The 21595-nt window shown below is 39.5% G+C and overlaps 1 protein-coding gene across 1 annotated transcript; it reads right to left on the bottom strand.

Annotated features, from left to right (window-relative positions):
- Window positions 1–717: 717 nt before the first annotated feature.
- SLC40A1 (solute carrier family 40 member 1) lies at window positions 718–21296 on the bottom strand. The gene is made up of 8 exons (XM_008687252.2): window positions 20919–21296; window positions 20356–20423; window positions 14892–15051; window positions 12614–12729; window positions 11448–11574; window positions 4998–5243; window positions 3575–4231; window positions 718–2323 (listed from the first exon to the last, which is right to left on the bottom strand). Exons 1-8 carry the CDS (start codon window positions 20959–20961, stop codon window positions 2010–2012), a joined length of 1731 nt encoding a protein of 576 aa, XP_008685474.1. The 5' UTR covers window positions 20962–21296; the 3' UTR covers window positions 718–2009.
- Between the last annotated feature and the right edge of the window lie 299 nt (window positions 21297–21595).

Here is a 21595-nt window from a genome sequence, read left to right as displayed (position 1 = left end):
TGCAAGCACTTGGGCCAGAACTCCAACCCCAGCTTGACCCCCAGGGGAGGGAGATGACCTGCTCAAGGCAGCAGCCAAACCTTACTGTCTGTTTAAAGGCCACGAGCAGATCCATAGCTCTGGGGCTATGTCAAAAGTTCTCAAGTTCCCAGTGTTAGGGGAAAGAAAAGGAGCCTGATGGACCATGTCTGAGTCAAATAGGCATCCCAGGACACATCAGTCTGGGGTACAGATCAAGTCTTCAGTAAACACTGGCTGAATACAGGACAGGGCTCTACTCTCCAGACTACAGCAGGAAGCTAGCTTTAACTGTCTCTCATTAGTTAGGCCCAACTCCTAGTACTAACACCACGTCATTGGAGAGGCCACAAAGTGCTTCCACGTGACTTCTCCGATTTGACTTGGTCAGAAGAGAGGTGAGGAGGGTAGAGTTGGCTTTATAGGAGCCTCTCCAACTTAACAAAAGAAAAGATAGAACTCAGAGAGCTCAGTGTGACTTCTTCAAGGTCAAGGAATGAGGGCTAGGCTTCCCAGTTACCGTATTTTCATCAAAGCCACCAAAACCGGACATAGTAACAGTGAGGTAACACTAAAAATGATGAATTATGATGAACCTGTAGCCCTTTATAGTGGAAAAAAAAAATACCGTATCCAAAACCGATGTTCCGTAACAAAAACAATATTAAAAATTGGGGAGCGCAACTCAGGAAAAAGCAATCAAGATTTTAAAAATGTTTTTATATAGAAATATTTTACAAAGATTTTACAACCGGAAATCATTATGTCATATGATAGAAGGAAGAAGATTAAACCTCAAGGACAAAGAAAGTGCTCAGAGCAACGTATTGCAGTCTCCATGAAAGTGCATAAACAGTTAAGGCAAAGTACCGTGTTGGTACTGGCACGTCGCAAAATGACTCGTGAAACAGTTTTTCTAAAAATACATACAAAAGTGTTTCTTTTTCTCCATTCTTCTCAAAGACATTTGAAAGGGATACACTGACGAACAGTCTTGCTCTACAACACTGTAAAAATAACTCCTGGGTACAAAACAGTGAAAGTAAAAATGCTCTTCCCGAGCATGTTTTAAAGTAAATCCGATGATTTTAAAATAAAACCTTCCCACGTGTGAGCTTGCTTTCTACATTTCATTTACCGGGCTGAAAGCTTACTCCCTCATACTTCAAGACAGAGATCATAAATGACAGTGGTGTGAGTTCAATTCAGATCTTGCCCTTCTGTGTGACTTTTTAAGCTTCTAGTTCCTACGGCCAAACTATCAGCGTATTTGAAGTCCTTATGCGTTTACTGGGTTATAAATCTACAGCTTTGCTTCTACCTGCAGCTTATGTGATAGCCATTTTTACGAAGTGCTACATATGCTTAATACAATATTTCACCATGATAATAAAAATACAAAGGTGCTCTCTAAAGTTATAACCATAAATCCTACTTGAGAATTCTAGGTAAGGATTTCCTTTTTCCATGTAAGTGTAAATCCCTTACAGTCAATAGGATCCATAAGAATAATACTGGTTCTCAAACTCTCATCTTCATACGTGAAGCAGAATTTGTTTTTTATAACACGAATAAGATGCCGAAAGTAAATTTGCTGGACCTGGACACGAGTGAGTTTTAGGGGGAAATGACATATCTGAATTCTTGCACAGATAATAAATATCTGCCAAAGAATAACTTAAATCCCATGATGAACCGCTCTTCATGGAAAATTTTATCTACTCATGAGAAATAGGGAAAATCGGTGTCACCATTCTACTCCCTACGTTTAAACTGAGTTTTTCTTTTCCTATTTTTTTTTCCATCCTTAAATGTAAGGGAAATTAACCAGCTCATTTTCTCTGACCTAAGTTCCTAAACAGCCTTTAGGCCTCACAGTACAACTGGGGTAAAGCAGAGAGAAACACCTAGCCATTTAGTGGAATGCTGCAGTACAAATAAGCATACGCGTTCTGTAACCTAGTGACAAGGGCAGCCACGGTTCCACTGTCTCACACCACAGATGTATCCGTTTGATTTTCATTCGTGACTTCTTTTTCATCAGCACCACAGGCAAAAAGCTTGCTGCCCAGAGTTTTCTGGGCAAATCGAAAATACATGATGTGGCCCATTGCCACAAAGGAGACTGAAATCAATACAAGCAAGCCAAAAGCTTCAGGATTCGGAGCCAGGATGACCATGATGAAATGCAGAAGATCAAGAAGATAGTTCATGGAGTTCTGTACACCATTTATAATGCCTCGTTCAGATTCAATTACATTTTCTTGCAGCAACTGTGTCACAGTTAAATCAAAGGACCAAAGACCTATTAATAAAAGATAACTATTAAAGACTGAATTTTAATTTGTAGCTTTACATTTCATATTTACAGTTTAAAAATGCTGACACGTGCAAAATATACATTTATCCCTAGGACCTTAAAGTCACCGTATATAAATATTCATCATAGCCTTGTCTTTGAGAATTCTTTTTCGTCAATAAATACCTGTGTGTAAAGTAAGTGTTGAATCGTTAAATTCTACACCAGAAACTAATATTACACGGTGTGTTAATTAACTGGAATTTAAATAAAAACTTGAAAAATAAAAAATAAAATAAGATACAAAATACTGGGTGACTAGTGGCTTCAAGAAATGATTTTTGTAGCCACCATACAAAAATATGTCTAACCTACAAACTTCTTAATTCTATTATCTGTGATTATTTATACTACAAAAGCAAAACTCTGAAATCAGAGACAATAAATCTAAGTACAAGTATTTTTAAAGCTTAAAGTGAATGTGCTAATATAGCCTAATGGTTAAAGTTTAAGGAAACTTTAAACCATTATTACATTTACTGCTTGGGTTCTAAAGCCGCTACAATAAAGCTGTCTTGCTTGAATATTAATTGTCTTTGATAAATTAATGAATTGCTTTGTATCACAAGATAAGTACGGTTTCATTTCAAGAACAAATTCAGGCAGAGATAATTCATCAGTACTCTATTAATAATTACTTAAATTTTGCCTTGTAAAAAGTCTTTACATGTGTTTCCTTCCAGAGCTATAAAATCCATTTGTTTGGCAAAGTATACTATAAATACACATAAGTTAGAGACTTTTTGAAGGATTTTTTTTCCCAGCTACCTTTTTTTTTTTTGAAACCAAAAACACTATCTTTTTTACTTTGTCCTATACAAATATTCTCTAAATTATAGTCTTTTTGGTGGAGTTATAGCAATATAAAGATTCTAAATTACTAAATGGTATTATAATTATTAGAGCTCATATCTTTTTGAAAATTAAATTACATCAGAATACTTAAAATACTCATTTATAAAAAAATTTCAAGCCCTAATCATGTTTTGAGACACTATATGTACATATACACACACTATATTTTAAACTAGAAAATAAAAATTTCATAATTAAAGACTGGATCACGCATAAGGATAAAAAATGGATTTTGCTTAAATTAACACTCAGGGATTATTTCGGGTCATTTACTGTTGACTTTTCTGAACCTACACTGCAGAAAGACACTTTAGCTCATCAACATACCCAGAGAGGACTTACCGATTCTAGCAGCAATGACGCCTGCGAACAGCAGGCTGACAGAGATTATGGGCACAGATTTAGGACTCATCTCTGGGACAATATTAGCAGGGTCAGACCCGTTTGACACGTGCATTTCAGTTGTTAAGATGATTTCAGGTATTTTTGTAGGGGTCATCGTGGACAGTGGCTCTGCCTGAATGAACCTAGAACGGATATCTTCAAAAGGAGAAACAGACAAGTCCAAGGGGCTTCCAGGCATGAACACGGAGATGACACACAAGATCAAACAGGAAAGCTGTGCAAATCCTGAGATCAGACCAGTCCGAACCAGGCCACATTTTCTCCGGAGCCAAGTAAAAGCCACGGTTCCCATTATTCCAGTGACGGCTGATGCTCCCATCAGAATACTGAGGATAGACCCGCTCAGCCCCTGAGTATAGGCGTACCCCGTGGTGATACAATCAAAGCCCAAGACAGTCATATAGAGGAAAGCAAGACCCATGCCCGCCAGAAACACCGGCTGGTTGTAATAGGAGACCCATCCATCTCGGAAGGTGCGGAAGGGTTCAGCCATCTGGGAGGCGCAGCTTGGCTCTTGCTCATCTTCAAGCTCACGGACATTAGGGTCCTTCTCACCCATTAGATGAGTTCCCTCCAAGGATTTTGGCTCAGTTTCTGTTAATAAAAGACATCAATATAATATGTATTTTCTTTTACTAATCTAAGAATTTCAGCCAAGGAACAATCTCCAAGTAACATTAGGTTAAATAAACAACATACTATTGACACCCCTCTCTCTCACATGGTCTGTCTCCCTTTCCTCACCAACCCCCTTAGAAATTATACTGCCACCTAAAAAAAACAAAATGAAACAAAACAAAAACCAAAAAAAAAAATCATACTCCCACCGAAGTAAATAACAGGAAAACCCACCAAATAAAAATATAGTAATTGTCTGGAAAACTATAGCATCTTATTTTCTTGGGGCCTGTTAAGATTCCATTGGCCTAGAAGCCCAGCTTCCTCTCTCGTCTTGGGAAATGCCCACCTTCATGCCCGCACTCCCTTCTACTATTCTACAAATAGCCATGTAACTCCTCTCTTCACAGACTGTTATGAATTCTCTTATTCCCCCCCACCAATTGTTCTTTCCATTCCTATGGCTCAATTTTTCCCAGCCATCCCTAAATTAATTTCCACTCCATGTCTACTGCTCACATGAAGGAAAAGGGCCATGGGTCCCATTCCAATCCCCTAAGATTCAACCTAGAGTTGCTCCTCAGTCTGTCAAAAGCCTGGGTTTGAGTCATTTACCAAAATGATACACTTAACCCCTTCAGCAGTAATAAACCTGATATAAATTCAACGTAGTTTTGGTCTTCACCAATATCTAAGGTCTGAACATCAGGATAAAAGGAATCGGTCATTGTTGCAAGTTTACCTTTATGTAAATTCAGCTGTTTCAATTCAGCTTCCTCTACTTTAAGAGCAGCTTTCACAGCTAGAGCAGGTGTTTTCTGATAAACCTTCCAGAGCAGAAAGTACTCCACACACATGGACACCAAATTCCACGCAGAAATGAAACCACAGCCAATGACGGCAGACCCAAATGTCATAATCTGGCCAACAGCCATGGGGGCCAAGATGTTGGTTAACTGGTCAATTCTTCGTATTGTAGCATTCATATCTACAGAGGTAGGTAAAAGAGGTAGATAAGTGTGCAAACCTACCAAAGAGAGACTGCCCACTTACATAATACAAACTCATAATCCAAGTGTGTAGATTCCTAAAATGCAAATTTCCAAAAGCATTCTGAGCAAACCATTTTGTTTGGAAATAATTTTATTGTTTGGAACAAGTCATATTACATTTGCCTCAAAAATCATGATTCTCTTGGGATTGCATAAATTAGTCTAACATCAACTTTAAAATGAATGGTGACTCTTCATTTATTTTTTCAACAAGCATTTATTAAATGCCCATTATGAGCTAGACACCAATTCCGTCACTATAAAGAACACGAAGAATATTCTGCCCTGTCTTCATGGAGTTTACCTTCTCATGGGAAAAGAAAGAATAAATCAGTAAGTATACACATATACAGCATGTCAGATGTTAATTAAGTATTAGGGTGAACAATAAAGCACAAAAAGGGCATAGAGAGTGCTCAGGGAAAAAGAGAAATTTCAGTTTTAAATATGGCAAGGTCAGGAAAGGACTCACTGGAAAAAGAGAATCACAGCAAAGACATGAAGCAGTAGGAGGAAAAAGAGCCAGTCATGTGGCTATTACTGAAAAGAGGATTCCAGACCAAAGAGGGTACAAAAGTCCTGGGGCAGGAGGAGCTGCCTACAGTGTCAGAGGAACAACAGGGAGGCTGGCAGGACTGCAGCAGAGTGAGGAAGAGACGAGGTCAGAGAGGGAGGGCAGACTGGCCCAATCATGTAGGGTCTTGTGAACATTATATGGACGTTGACTTTGACAATGAATGTGTCAGGAAGCCTTTGGAAGCTAATGAGCAGAGAGGTGGCACAGTCTGACTTATATTTTTAAAGGTTCATTTTGGCTTCTGTGGTGTGAAAAGATCGGAGCATGAGACGGAGGGATTTGCAGACAAGAGCAAGAGGCAAGAAGACAGGTAGAAAATGATGTGGCATAAACCAGGACAGTAATAATGGAGATACAGATAGATGCTGGATATACTTCAAAGGTAGAATCATAAAGACTTGCAAATTGATCAGATATGGGGTATGACAGAAAGATAAGAATTAAGAAGGACTCTACAGTTTCTTGTTTTTTTCCTGAGCAACTAACTATTGAAAGGATAGAGTTGCCACTTACTGAAAAAGGAAAGACTTCAAAAGGATCAGGTTTGGGGCAAAGGAACAGTATTTAGTTTAGAGATGCTGATTTTCATAGGTCTACTGACAGTCAAGAGGCCACATCAAGTGGGCAGTCAAATATGTCTGGACTTCAGGGAAGACGTATGTGCCAGATTCGGTAGTCATCAGCTGGTTGAGTTTGTTTTTTTTAAAGATTTTATGTATTTATTTATTTTCGAGAGAAAGAGAGAGAGCATAAGCAAGGGGAGGAGCAAAGGGAGAAGGACAAGCAGACTCCACACTGAGCACAGAGCCTGACACAGGGCTCGATCTCATGACCTTGAGATCATGACCTGAGCTGAAATTGAGAGATGCTTAACTGACTGAGCCACCCAGATGCCCCAGCTGGTTGAGTTTTAAAGCAGTGAGACTGGATGAGGTTAACCAAGGGACTGAGTGTAGATCCAGAAGAGACAAGATCTGAGGACCGAGTCTTGGGCACGTAAATGTTGAGAGAGTTGGATTTTACCAGGGTCTTACAAAAGCAAAGTGACAGAAGGAGGGGAGACCAACTGAACTGAGGGTATATGCTAGGAGGTGATCATAGGTGGTCAGAACATCTGACCTTGGAATTTCAGCTGGTAAGGAAGGGAGACAAGAAGGGTCACAGACAGTGAAAAGGAAGTGGATTTAATGACCTGTAGGTGACAACCAGGTTGGAAGACTGTTGGGGTAGGGGTCCCAGAAGGAATGAGCTGGAAAGACAGGAGGTGGCAATTCAAGACATGAATGCCTACGATTAGGATTACAGAAGGGGAGGATTTAGTGGTGATGACAAAGGCAAGGGTATGACCACGGGAACATATAGATAAGTCAGAGTAGAGGACCAAATGAATAAAAGAGGGGAAGTCAAGAAAATGACCTTTTTTCTTCTTCTCTATCACACAGAGTAGAGTGGAATTAATGAGACAAATCCTTATCAATCATGTCGGGCCTCTTAAGGGAAAAGCAATGCGTGACTAATAAGTGCATTAACAGAAAATTGCCTTTATTCCTTCTCTAATTCTTCCTGGTCCTCAACTGCCTTCCAATTAGTCCTCTGAATGTATAGGGCTTACACGATAACAGGAGAACTTTGACACGGTTCACCTTTCACTTGAGAGGCAAAGGCAGTTTGCATTGATCTTACACGTGGCCAGTTTTTGCAGAGGCCTCGCTAACTTCCATCTGCCCCCCACCAATAAGTTTCCAACTCCTATGTTAACAGACAAGTGCAGAATTGATTCAAATAACTCACTATTTTGATTCCAAAAATGGAGGACTAGTGAAAGCGTACAAACGCTCTGAAAATCGCAGAACAATAGCAAAATTAATTTTAATTACAATGATTTACTATTCTTGCACTACCTCAGGTTTCAAGTGCTCCTGAAGCTTCCTGATGCCACCAAATTCTATCTTTTCTATTATGGTCAGGAGGCTGATAATGTTTAGGTGTAATATAGCATCAGGAAGCAGCTTTAATCTCTCTGAAGCAGAATGAATTATATAATGATTTTTGAAAAAGACCTAATCATTTTACTGGTAACAGGCTACAGAAGAATCAGTCCTCTAAATATGCAAACATGTCCTTTTTACAAATTCCTCTTTATTCTTATGCAAACACACATATGTGTGCTCATTTAACTCCAGTTTAACTGTGTTTAGCTTGGACTGAGGCATAGAACATGACATTAAATAGCTACTTGCTAGTATAAAGTGTATATTCAGTCTTACAGAGTAAGAATAATAAACAGAACTGCTGAGCAAACAGCAGCTAGGACGTCTGTCTACCTTAAATATGAGATCAATTTTTAGTCAATAAAGTTCAAATAAGAAATGTATCTGCCATACGTGACCAAGAGAACTGGAGGACAAAAAAAGCCTCAGAAGCTATAAATAAAGAGTAGTTAACAAAGAAAACAGGGAGGGAAATAAAACAGAGGAAGAAGTCTGGGAAAAGGAAGTGAGTTTCAAACAGGTTTGACAGGCTAAGGGTCATGGCACAAGAGAATGTTTTAATAAAACACTGAACCAAGTACCGAGGCAAATTAGTTAACTGATTGATTAATGGTATTTAGGTAGAAAAACAATTCCTTTTATGGAACTGTCCAAACTAGATGTTAACATCTGTATGTTGGCCGGATGCCACTGAAATTCTAAAATGTTTTCACCTTCCAGGGAAAATTTCTCCTGCGTTTGTTTTTTACCCTCGGTGATACAACTTCCAATTTTAAAATCCACTCTGAAATCAAGAAACACAGGGGTAAGGGGATGGGACCAGTTAGCATCCAGCTCACAAGCTCTCCTCTTCCTGCTCACAGCCCTTCCCCTTCACAGACACACACACAAGGCTCATGCAGGTTCGGCATGGCCGCCTAGTCCTCTGCTGGGCTTCCTAACAGTTTTTGCTGGAACCTCAAAACTCAGCCTGCATGCACATCCGTGATTCCTGACTGCAGCAGCTGTGTCTGTGATCAGAGACTCAACCTCAGAGGTACCCGAGGTGGCAGATGGAGTCCCCTCGACGTGTACTTTTCCCCTTCTCTATTTTTCCTCTCTCCTCTTCCTTTCTGTCTGTTCTGTAACTCTGCCTTATAGCAGAAATGGCACCAAAAATCCATGGTGAGACCTTTGCTGACCTTCTGAACGAAAAAAGTTTCGATCCTACTTTGAGGCATGGCTTTTAATTAATTTTTTTTTTAACAAATGCTGATGTTAAAACTTGAAGAAAAACAACACGGAGGCTTCCCTTCACTAGGCTACTAACCCGCACAACTAGCTGGACGCAAACAAGCACCGCTTACTAACAGCTAATTCACGGTGGACCAAAGTTCGAGAGGCAGCTTACTTCCTTTCTTAAACTTGAGAAATTCCAGAAGGTTAGAAAATAGACTCGTTGGCCTAGATTCTCCCACTCCGCAATTATCCTAATAATAAAGGACAGCTGAGAAATGGCCTTGTTGTTGTTGTTGTTCTGGGACATCAAAACGCCCACAAAGTTATATGGAATCTTTGGTTTTTGTTATTTATTTATGTACATATTTAAAACAAATTGAAGATTCTGAGTAACTTTCACTTTACTCCGGACCTTTTTCACCCAGAGTGTACAGACTTCAGAGTCAAAATGAGTTAAGGAATTCAGATTAAGGGAAAGAAAAGCACTTTAAAAGCCAACTTTTTCTCTCAAATATATTCTAACAGATATGTGTGTGACCTATTTTCAAAATATATCTTTTTATACCCTTTGAATTTTAAACCATGGACATGTATTACATACTTAAAATAGTAGGTTAAATAGAGAAGGTAAATAAAAAGGAAACACAAACAAAAAGGGACATAGCCTTACTTTAAGGTCAGTGTGACAAAAAGAGACATGGAATTATTTCCCATTGGTAAATGATTACAGGAAGGGGAAAAAAAAATCAATGAGAATCACTACTTCACCTCTAGAAAGAATGTCATGCGGTACACTCACACGTGCTAAATTCATCCTAGTCAAACGCCATCCTCTAAAATCACTGGTATTTCTGTCTTGATTATAACACTGCTATAACAAAGTGATTTTTTTTTTTAGAGATTTTATTTATTTATTTGACAGAGACAGCGAGAGAGCACAAGCAGGGAAACAGTAGGGGGAGAGGGAGAAGCAGGCTTCCCACCAAGCAGGGAGCCCGATGCGGGGCTTGCTCCTAGGACCCTGGGATCATGACCTGAGCCGAAGGCAGACCCTTAACCAATTGAGCCACGCAGGTGTCCCACAAAGTGATGATTTAAGTAAATTCCTCTCTTTCTTTGTTTGGACCTTCCATAGATTTCGCTTCCTTTCTGTCACCACCTCCTTGCCTTTTTTCAGCCACACGGCCCAAAGTTGCTTGCTATCCCCAGCACCTAATCTTGCCTTCTGTGTCTAGGATAAGCCATTTAAATCATCAGCAACAGCCTTCTTGTCTGTCAGGATGGTTGGGCAACAGGTTAGTGATACCCATTATCTTCAGTGACTAGCTGAATTGATTCGGCTGATCTGATCAGTAGATAGGTATGCCCTTCCTCCTTCACCCTGTGTAATTATCAATCCAATGTGTGTCTGTGTTAGGGGGCAGGTAGGGAAGATTGAGCGAGGTGAGTTATTCTGCACCAAAGTAATATCGATGTGATAGGACATGTTGCTATTTTATAAGCGTTCTTTCGTCTTTCTCTGGCCTCTTGTATATGTTTCCAGTAGACAACTAAGATTGTAAGCTTCTTGAAAACCATATTCTGGACCCAAATTCCTTAGTATTTGTAACAGCAATTATATTGCATTGTATATAATGTAATAAAAGTTATAGATTTTAACTTTAAAGTTGAAGGAATTAACTATTAGTCTCTTTTAGGACTAAGGTGTTTCCATTTGCTTTGGAGAAAAATAAAATCCATAGTATGACCAGTAAGTACTGGTAATAATATCCATAGTATGACTGATAAAAATCTCATGTCAGATTTTCACTGTTCTAAGTATTAAGCAAACATTTAAAGACCGCGAGCAGAATTTAAAAGAAAGAGCTCAAAAGGAACTTTCTTCTACTTGCCAGGTTTGCATAGAATAAAAGATAAGTTTACTATCTCATAAATTAACTTCCTAACAGTGAGATAAATCATTGCACTGAGATTGATAATGTAATGATAAGACAAAGACTATGTTTTCAATTTATCATTCTTTAAAAATACCCAGAAGAGGGGCGCCTCGGTGGCTCAGTTGGTTAAGCGGTTGACTCTTGATTTTGGCTCAGGTCATGACCTCAGGGTCATGGGATAAAGCCCCACATCAGGCTCTGCACTCAGTGTGGAGTCTGCTTGAGATTCTTTCCCTCTTCCTGTACTCCTTCCCCCACGTGCTCTCTCTCTCTCTCTCAAATGAAATGAAAATAAATAAATAAATAAAAATATTTTTTAAAAATACCCAGAAGAAAAGGCTTAAGCTTCATTTACTACCTCTGACTTAAAGTGAATCCTAATAGAACCCACTTAGTTAAAAGACAACACCAAATTACCTGCTAATTTGCTTCTGTCTCCTCCCGCAACAACAACAATCCAATCCCTTTGGATCGTGATGGCAGTGGCAGTACTGGCCAAATTTGCAATATTGGCAATAGTGATGATCAAAATATAACATGAAGTCTAAGGAATTACAGGAAAAAGCAGAGTTAAAATGTCAGTTTTATCACACTGTACCTACTTCACTGTACCATGTAGTTTAAAATGGTCTTTGGTGGCATAATAATAAAATTTTCATTTCACAAAATCATAAGAAATCGTTTTACTTTGTGACATGAAACATTAAGGTTAAGGTCAAGTTAAAGGGCATAATATCTTCCTAATCTATATCATCTATAGTACACATCATACAAAAATTGTAAAAGTCATATGCACTTTCACGTGACACAGTTATCATAATAAGTGTTAACATGGGGGTAAGTTTGTAATTTCTCCCCACAATATCTCTTTTGGAAAAAATCACTGAAGAGGAAGTGAGAAGACCTGTATTTAAGTCAGAGTTCTGACACTTTCCAGTTACATGACAATGGTTAATCAACTAATATCACTTCACCTTAATTTTGTCATTAACAAAATAAAGGGAACACACTAGAAGATTTCTAATGTCCCACCTGGACTTGAAGCTCTACAATATCAGTCTAAATATTTAAGAAGATTCAAGAGTGACATCAAATCCATTGTTTTCCACCCCCTCCCCAAATCTTTCTCCATTTTTCATCAAGCTATCACGAGACCCTAGTGTAAGAAGTTACCTGGTCCATGACCCCAACAGAAATACCAATTATTATTAGAGGAACACAATCATGACACATTAATAAATATATGGATAACATTTCTTATATAAAGTGAACAAATTACAGGTTAATACTAATGAGTTGAAAACTAACAACTGAATTAAATAATAAACTCTTAGAAATGCCATTAAAAACAAATAAGAAAAAACAACCGAACAGAGTTAAAATTCAAACAATACTTAACGAGTGCCTACTACGGGCAAAAAACAAGCAAAAACAAAACATAATAACTGTAAGGGATGTTAAAGTGGACACAGAGATCAATAGTGTCTTTGTGAAAAGATATTCCCTGGTCTCAAAGGGTTTTCATTTTTTACCACTACCAGAAATTCTATTTTCTGCCATTAGGAATCCCACTGGCAACTTACAAGAACCCATCCATGGTACATGGTCAGAAGCTCGTTTTTATGTAAGAAAACCATCATCAGAATGATCCCACACAGGATGACCGAAACATTCTGTACCACCAGCGAAGTTTGAGCCACTGTACAGAGGGAGAAACAAAGTATTCACTATACCAAAACATCTCAATGGACCGGTTTTTATCCACACATTTCTGTTCTACTACATTCATGCATATGCAAATTAGTGTAAGAAAAAAGAAATTCCTGAAGTAAATCCTGAATGAACTATTTCCAGTAGGACCCACTATATCACACCAGACCAGTAAAACTTGCAGAAAGAATGAAGTATTCACCATTTTTCCTATTAGTTGAAGCCGTTCATAATGACATTTTCATTTAGTGTATTCTCTTGAAGGTTTACTGTCATAAACAGAACTGTATTACATAGACAAGCTCCATCTTTCAGCTCTTTGTTGCTTAAGCTAAAATAAGAATATGCAGGAAGTGATAGAAGAGGTTAAGGAAGGAGTCGTGGCATCCATAACCTCCCCCAGGGTAGGCGGAATCTGGTAAGATCAGATGGTCGGGATACATAGGAAAGATAGAAAAATTCGCCAAGATTAAAGAAGAGCAGTGTGTTCCTCTGGGCATTCTAATGCTATATGCCACTGCTAGGATTCCCTCACAGAAATGCCAATCTCCTTGGAGAGAGGCACACATGTGGACAAAGTATTGGAGCAAGGATAGTCAGTATACCAAGTAAGGACACCCACAGTCTTACTTGTAAGTCTCTTCTCTGCCACACACCAGGGGAGGTGATCTAGGACAAAGATACAGAATGTCTCCTATGTCTGTGTCTATGAGGTGAGGATGATAACCCATTCCTGCCTTCTTTACTTTATAAGGTCATTATGATGCTCAAATAAAATACTCATGAAAGTACTTTGAAAAATATAGAGAGCTGTATATGTAAGGTATAATTATAGCTCTTGTCTTCAAGGGCAGCAAAGCTCATTCTGGCTTGGAAGGTCATATAAAAGCCTCAAACAAACTTCTTTCTGAAATTAGTTTGGAATGAAATCCCAACATAGAACTCATTCTTTCATTGTACAAGGATTAAATATCAACTGCACAAGATTCTTTTAGCTTTTAGGAGCCCACAGATCAGAGGAAGGAAAGATATGTGAACAGATAATTTTAAGAGTATAAGTACAACAGCAGAGATATTGACAAAGTCTTCTGGGAGCACAGCCTAGAAACATCAGAGATTTTCATGGAAGGTGACATAGGAGCTGATTTCATGGGATAAATGGGAGATTGCTATCCCACCACACACTTTTTCATCCAACTCAACATTCCCAACCTAGATTTTCAGTGTTCAACAATCGTTAGGGTTAAAAGGTCTCACTGTATAATATTTCTACGTTCCTATAAATAATGATGAAAACAACTAGGAATTTTTCTTTAGTATACAAAACTTCGTTTTATATGCGTTTTGGTCTATCCATTCTCAAGACAGACAAATGTCCTTGACCATTTCACTAATAGCATCAAGTTCTAGAATTTGATAATCCAAATTGCTCTCTTCCAGGGGCAGTCATCCTACACTGAAAGAAACTGATCCCTCAGTCTTTCTCCAATGTCTAAGACAGACAGTCTTGGTACTACCAACTACACAATTCGGGAAAATTTTGCCCTGACTTATTATTTACATTGCCCTTATATTCTGCATAACTGAATTGTTCAATCACTTTCTCTCTTTCCTGTATAAAACTGAATGATTTCAGCACTAATGCACTAGAATGAATGTCAATATGTTATCATTTCTTCTTTTTCCCTCATAAATTTATAATTCAGCTCTCCATGATCCAGACTCAGATACTCTCTCTTAAATCTATAGTTTTTGATTCCACTACACACGCCTCTATGTCAAACACTGTAACCCAGAGGACAGTTGTTAAAGCTGTCCCAGCAACATCACACTAGCAGACTTCAGTGCCAATCATGGTTAGAAAGAATGCCAGAGTTAAGCAAACTTTTAATGTTTAACATGGTTCCCAGAAAAGAGCTATGGTGTTAATTATTAACATCTGAAATTTATGAACAGCTAAAGAGCCAAAAAAATCTATAAGCTGAATATTTTGGCATTCCAATTTTGTGCAGGGGCCCCAGGACCCTCCAGGCAGAAGAGCTGCCATTGAGCATGCCATCCCTCGGTGCGGCAGGCAGACACACGGTGGGTTGGTCACAGTGGTTTCTCTTTAGCTCAGGCATGGGTCTCACTCAGTTTACCAGTACTCACCTCGAAGTCTGGCATTCTTATCCACCCAATCACCAATGATGGCTCCAAGGATCAGAACAGAGCCTGCCACCACCAGCCCGTAGACCGCAGTCAAGAGGAGGCTGTTTCCATAGAGCTCTACCAAGAACACAGACACGGCAAAGTGCCACATCCGATCTCCCTTGAATGAGAAAAGAGAAAATGTTCTGATGAAATTATTTTTACTTTCTAGTCAGTTATACTCAGGAAGTTGCTTCCTTATCAAAAAGGTACTTTTCGGCTACACCATGAGATTTTCAAAGTCAACAACTCCTCTATGAATTGAATATGGGTCAGGTGTTAAAACCATCCATCATGGCCCAATGGAAAATATTCTGGCCCATTTACTAAGTAAACTCCAAAAGGCATGATATTAATGAAACACACACACTCCTTATCACTCTGGAAAAAAATATAGTTTCCACACCAAAGAAGGCTTTTGGAGACAAAATTTGTTCCCTTTCACGTCAGGTTTCTACCCGGGCCTGGAACTGACCTATTCTGAGTTGAGAGGCATATAGTAGTTTGCTAATGAACCAGAATGAAACTATACTCTAGTTCACAAACATTCATATGCCTTGAATGTCAAGAAAAAGCCGTTTTCCCAATTTGTAAACTGATAAGAATGAACCGTATGATCTTTAAAGTTTCTGTTACCTCTACCATTCTAAAATCTCTGCTCTGTTTCACAAATAAATTTCAAAGTCAAAAAACAGCAGGGCTCAGAAAGGTGAAATTAATATGGGCAAATTCTGGCACCACATTTACAGAAATGTCAGAAAGAAATTCATAAGCAGCTTTTCATTTGAACAGTTTAATACATATGGGCTTTGAAAGGGGAGAAAAAGAACTACTTATTTCTATTATTTCTTCACTCCAGACTATATAGGAAATTTTGGAATTCAACACTGGAAAATGTAGAAAAACAAAAACTTTTAAAAGAGTCAGGTAAATTAATGTGTAAGAAATCTATAATGGACCTTACTATGAGATTTTTGGCTCCATCTTTGACGTCTGAGTTAACATAAAACAGGACAACAATGTTCTATTATAACCTATCCCTAGAAATAACTACAGGAAACGAATGTGAGTTCTAGAACGTTCTGCACTCTCGAACCTCAGCCAAGTGCATGGCCCAGATTAGATGCTGTGGAATCAGCAAAGGAGTGGTTATGCAGTGAATCCCAGTTGTGAATGAGAAAATATTTATATAAGTGGCAAAAACCTAGACTGATTTATCAATCACATTGTTCTGGTACATTACATTTGTTCCCTGAATGTTCAAAAGTTTGAGAATTAATCAGTACCATAATTAATATTTCTGACACAGCCTGTGTTTGCTTTGATAATAGAAAGTTTTTCCACTTAAATTAAGTAGGATTTATTTAAATTTCAAATACCATTGTACTAAATGATTAAAAATGTATACTACACATACAATTTGTTTGAAATCAATAAAAAGACAAATTTATATTAAATAAAGATGTCAATAAGAATAACAAACTGTTTTCTTAACCTTTAACAGTGGAAGCAAATCTATACTGAATTAGAATACAATGAAATGGGGAGAGCAAGTACCTCCCGTGAGTAAGGAAATCAAGAGTAAGCGAAGTAACTGCCCTACTTTATCTTAATCTCCACTCTTCTGAATAGCACCCAAGGAACAGACAAAAGACACAGAAATGCCCTTAACACAGGTTGTCTCCAGGAGTGAATCTCCTCTTTCTCAACGTAAAGAATAAAAAATATTACTCTATTTCTATTGCTTCTTTTTCTTTCTTTTTCTTTTTCTTTCTTTCTCTCTCTTTCCCTTTCTCTCTTTCTTTTTCTTTCTTTCTTTCTTTCTTTGTGTTTTAATTTCTGTTTTTTACCCAAAAGACTTTGTTTTAGATTCCTCTACAGCCGGCCGTCAAAACAAGTGCTACTAAATGAAAATTTTCTTTCTTATTTAATCTTGTTTGGCATGACGCCTCCTTGATGGAGAGGCATAAAATTGCCCCAGTTACCCCAATTCCTAAAGGGTTTAGGCTTTAAGTGGCAACAGATTCCATGCTCACAAAGCCCAAGAATCAGGCAAAGTCTAAGTTAATGTTGACCAAGTGCAATTTTGAGCCCACCCATTCCTTCCTTACATCCATTTCCTCCCTCCTATGTGTTCTCCCTGTACTTTGATGATTTGTTTACATGTCCATCTACCCTCAGTGGCCTGAGGGCTGAGGGCCAACTGAATATCTGTGAATGAATGATCACAGTCATTAACCTGCTCACAACTTATTGAGAGGCTACTCTATACCCAATACTATTGCAGGCACTAGAAACTCGGCAGTACATAGAAATCAAGGTCCGTACTTTCACGTAGCTGGCATCTCAGGGAGCAGAGACCAAAAGCAAACCTAGAACAGTTCAGGTGGTATAAATGCTATGAGGAAATATAAAGTAGCTTGAGCAGGAAGGTGGCATTTTGCATTTTGTCAGAGTCCTCTCTGAGCAGAGATCTGAAGGAAATGAGAGCTGGAGCCATGCAGACTCCGAGATATGAAGAGAGACAGTCCATAGGATTAATGATGAGGGAACAGAAGGCAAGCTGAGGACAAAGCAGAAGCTGACACCCCCCCCCCCCATAGGATATATGTGACATTCCTCAGGCACTCCTGGCTGCCCTAAAGCTAAGGAAAGGAAAAACAAATAGTTAACTTGTAGAGATCACAGTCCTGCAAGACGTGAGTCTCCCTCAGTTTACAAATATCTTAGCAATCTACAAGAACAAAGCATTTCTATCAATAACCCAGCTTCCAGAAGGAAATGTAGATACAATTAAATGTCCTTATACCCTGCAGCCCATTGACAGATACTTGAAGTGGGCACAGTGCAATGTTCCTCCAGGAAGCTCCCAGCTATCTTACTGTTAATGCCTTGCTAGAGGGAAAAACAACCTTACCTTGACAATGGCAAGGCCTCCCATATCTTTTGTGGGCCCTTTTTATCATGTGAAAGTTCTTTTAAAACCTCCCTTTTCCTTTACTTCCCCAACCTCAAGTATATATAATCAGTCACCCCTCACAACCCCAGCACAGCAGCTCTTTCTGCCCACCAGTCTCCCTGCTTTAATAAACCACCATTTTGTACCAAAGACGTCTCAAGAATTCTTTCTTGGTCATTAGCTCTGGACTCCACCCCACTGAACCTCACCTATATTCCCAAACCCCCATCATATTGACGTAAGATATAAGCGATTGACCACCCTTTTCCACTGCCTTACACTTGGTTATCTTTTTGTGACTAGATCCATTTTTTAAAGCCCATACTATTGCATTATAAGCTCCTTAACAACAAGACCCACTTCTTACAGTAGTTTGTATTTTAATAGTATAGAGTAAAATATATTGATCTACTGGCACACAGAAATAAAAAGCATTCAACCCCACACAAATATAAACTTCTACGCTAACACTTCTATTTACAGTGTATAGGAAACCATGATTTGGCAGAGTTCGCAGGGGAATGGATAGATAGATATGTGTAGAGACGTAGACACATATACATAAGCACATCGGTTTTGTTCTAATAAAATCAGCCAGCGTCAGGGGGCGCCTGGGTGGCACAGCGGTTAAGCGTCTGCCTTCGGCTCAGGGCGTGATTCCGGCGTTATGGGATCGAGCCCCATATCAGGCTCCTCTGCTAGGAGCCTGCTTCTTCCTCTCCCATTCCCCCTGCTTGTGTTCCCTCTCTCGCTGGCTGTCTCTATCTCTGTTGAATAAATAAATAAAATCTTTAAAAGAAAAAAAAAAAAATCAGCCAGCGTCAAACAGGAGACAAAACTCGAAAGGCACAATTATCTAGAGTTAGTGAGCATTCCTCTTTTGCGCTCTTTCGCAACAAGAAGTAAAACTCCACTAAACCTTATATGGCTGTAGTTGCTGGGTTTTTTGTTTTTATTTTTTAATCCAACTTTCCACAAGAACTCCCTTAGATTGGGATGTCTGTCACTTTTCTTGTGGGACTCTTTATTAACACGACAAACAAATCCTCCTGGAACAACCAGAGTTCCACCCTTTCGGTGGATCTGACCTCCCAACCTAATAACGAGAGGTCACATAAACATTAAACAAGATAATGAGTATTTGGAAGCGAGGCACCTCAATCTCCTAAGAGACAGGTCCAGATCACAAGATGGCAATTTCAGATACTATCTCCACCACCTGTTATTGGTTTTTAAAATACTTAATACTTACTAAATTAAATGGAAGAACAAACTATTGATTTAGATATAATTAAGAGTAGTTTCATTAGATCTCTACTTAGAATCATCAGCTATTGGAAACAAAACAAACTCCATTTGTTTACGTGTATTTGTAGAGTCATCCAGAGTCATCCTGTCTAAGCCTCTGGGGAGATAGGAGCTGGCCTTTCTAAAAAGCCAAAGTCATCCTTGAACTGCTATTTCTTAAAGAGCTGATAACCTAGCTTAATAATTTCCCAAGGGCATGGGTACAGATTTCCTCATACAACAGTTTGCATTCAAGTCTTAAGGATGATCCAACAGAAGTTTCTGATTTAAAAAGAAAACAACATTCACAAAATTTACCCTAAAAATTCTCTCTCCTTATCTATGATTTTTAAAAATTAGGTATCACATATGAGGCATAAATAGAACTTACTCAGATACTGCTTTTCAACAATAAGAACAATTGTTGAAAGATTCTAATCATTAATTAAACACACATCCAGCATCCTTTTGGGATTATTCTTTTTTGGGGTGTTGATGAAGAAACCCAGGCCCACAGAAACACTGACACTCTTCTAGGACCACATAAGAAGTCAGAGGGAGAATTATGACTCATTTGCTAATTTTCTTTGGATGATGGTTTTTAAGATAGCCTGAGATGCCCCACGCTATCTACCAACTGATAACATTTTTAAAACCTAGGATTTTTACCACTCAGCTATTTGTTCTTAGGGTCAATTATATTTAAATTAATCTTAGAATGCTATATTTAGCCTAAGTCGGTCACTCCACTCTTCTACTGTATTTTCATAGTGCAATATGCTGGAACTTATCATCTTAACGAAAGAAGAAAATGGAGAAATAGCTTAAAATGTGAAATAAAAGATCCAGGAGACATTCATCCATTCTTAGCAAATTTTACCATTTACTAATAAGCCTAGTAATGCAAAATACAATTGACAAGCATTGCAAATATTTCTGTTTTATCTTTGGATAGTTGTTCATCCACATAAAGTATGATACTTAAATAGCATTTACTAACACCTATGGGAAAATATCTTTGGTGAAAATAACTTTTTCATTAGAACATGTGTATTTGGGTGATTTATTTCTTCAGCTGCATGACAAACCTGGAAGATGGTTTAATAAAATTGGCCCGAATGAAAGGAAACAAGAAATTGCGCAAGTATGTGGTAAGAATTACTGTACACAGTCACTTACCCAAGTAGATAGAGAATGACCAAGGTAGAGAAGGAATTTTGCAGAGGTCAGGTAGTTTGCTATGGACCCTGCAAAGACACACAGGAGGGGCAGTGGATAAAAAGCATAGTCAGTCACTTAAGTGAGCTGAGGTTGGAATGCTACTTCATTTTCTCTTCTCAAACACGATTATTAAAAATTAATTTGTGGGACAAGCCATGTACATTTTATCAAGTCGCCTGGGAATAAATGTGTCCAGTTTACTTAATACCACTCACTTAAATTCACCACGACACATTGGTCAATAACTGCAAAACCTCACATACAGTTAAGAAAGCTCTTGTTTCGACATTCTTTAACTCCACTTTTTTTTTTTAACAAGACAATCCAAACCGCCCAGTCTACTCCTTGTATGCATGCAAGCCCTTTCCCCACAATTTGAAATTCTTTTCTTCCTCGACCCTCCACCAAAATGAGTCAAATGAGCCACAAAGCACCCTGGTTAACAGCAGAGCCGCATTCCTCCCCAACCTGCGCAGAGCCGCTGGTCTCCACCGCCCCCCGCACGCGTGAGGTCTACTCACCGCAGCATCCTCCCTGGCCGTTTTGCTCTCTTGCCTTGGTCATGACACCAGGCGCCCCCCGCTTGCTCTTCTGCTGCTACTGCTACTGCTGCTGCTCGTGATGAGGTGCTTGTTCACAGGAGTGCAAGGAACCGAGGAGAGCACCGCTAAAAACACAACAGCCGTGCGCAAAAAGACCCCAACGACTACTAGGGCAAAGAACAAAAGAGAAGCGGCCCGGGGGTCTTCTTGTAGTCTTCTTTCCAAACTTAGCTAACACTGTAGCTGAAGTTGGAAAGGCAAAGCCTTATGGAAGCGGGTGGGAGGCTCCACAGGCCGTCCGAGCCGGATCGGGCACCCTGCGCCGCCGCCGCCGCCGCCGCCACCGCCTGCGCGGCTCAGCCCAGCACACTTATACGGGGCCGGGGCGGAGCTCCCTTCGGCAGCCGGCTCGGGGCCGCCCCCTCCCTTTCAGGGCCAGCCGGGCGTCCCCGCGGCGCGAGGCCAGGCGCCCGCCGGCCTTCCGCGCAGTGCCGCCCTCCACGCCCTTCCCAGGAGGAGTCGTCCGCCCGGGGCGCAAGCGGCCACCTGGCCACAAACAACCCGCGCGGCCTGTGAGGACTCTGGTCCGACGAACCGCAATGGCCGGGTGTTCGCCCTCCAGGAAGCCACGGGAGGGAGCGGGAAGGCCGGGGGGG

The sequence above is a fragment of the Ursus maritimus genome, unplaced genomic scaffold, assembly GCF_017311325.1.
Source record: "Ursus maritimus isolate PB19 unplaced genomic scaffold, ASM1731132v1 scaffold_1, whole genome shotgun sequence".
NCBI lineage: Eukaryota > Metazoa > Chordata > Mammalia > Carnivora > Ursidae > Ursus > Ursus maritimus.
This window is presented reverse-complemented; position numbering and strand designations above follow the sequence as displayed.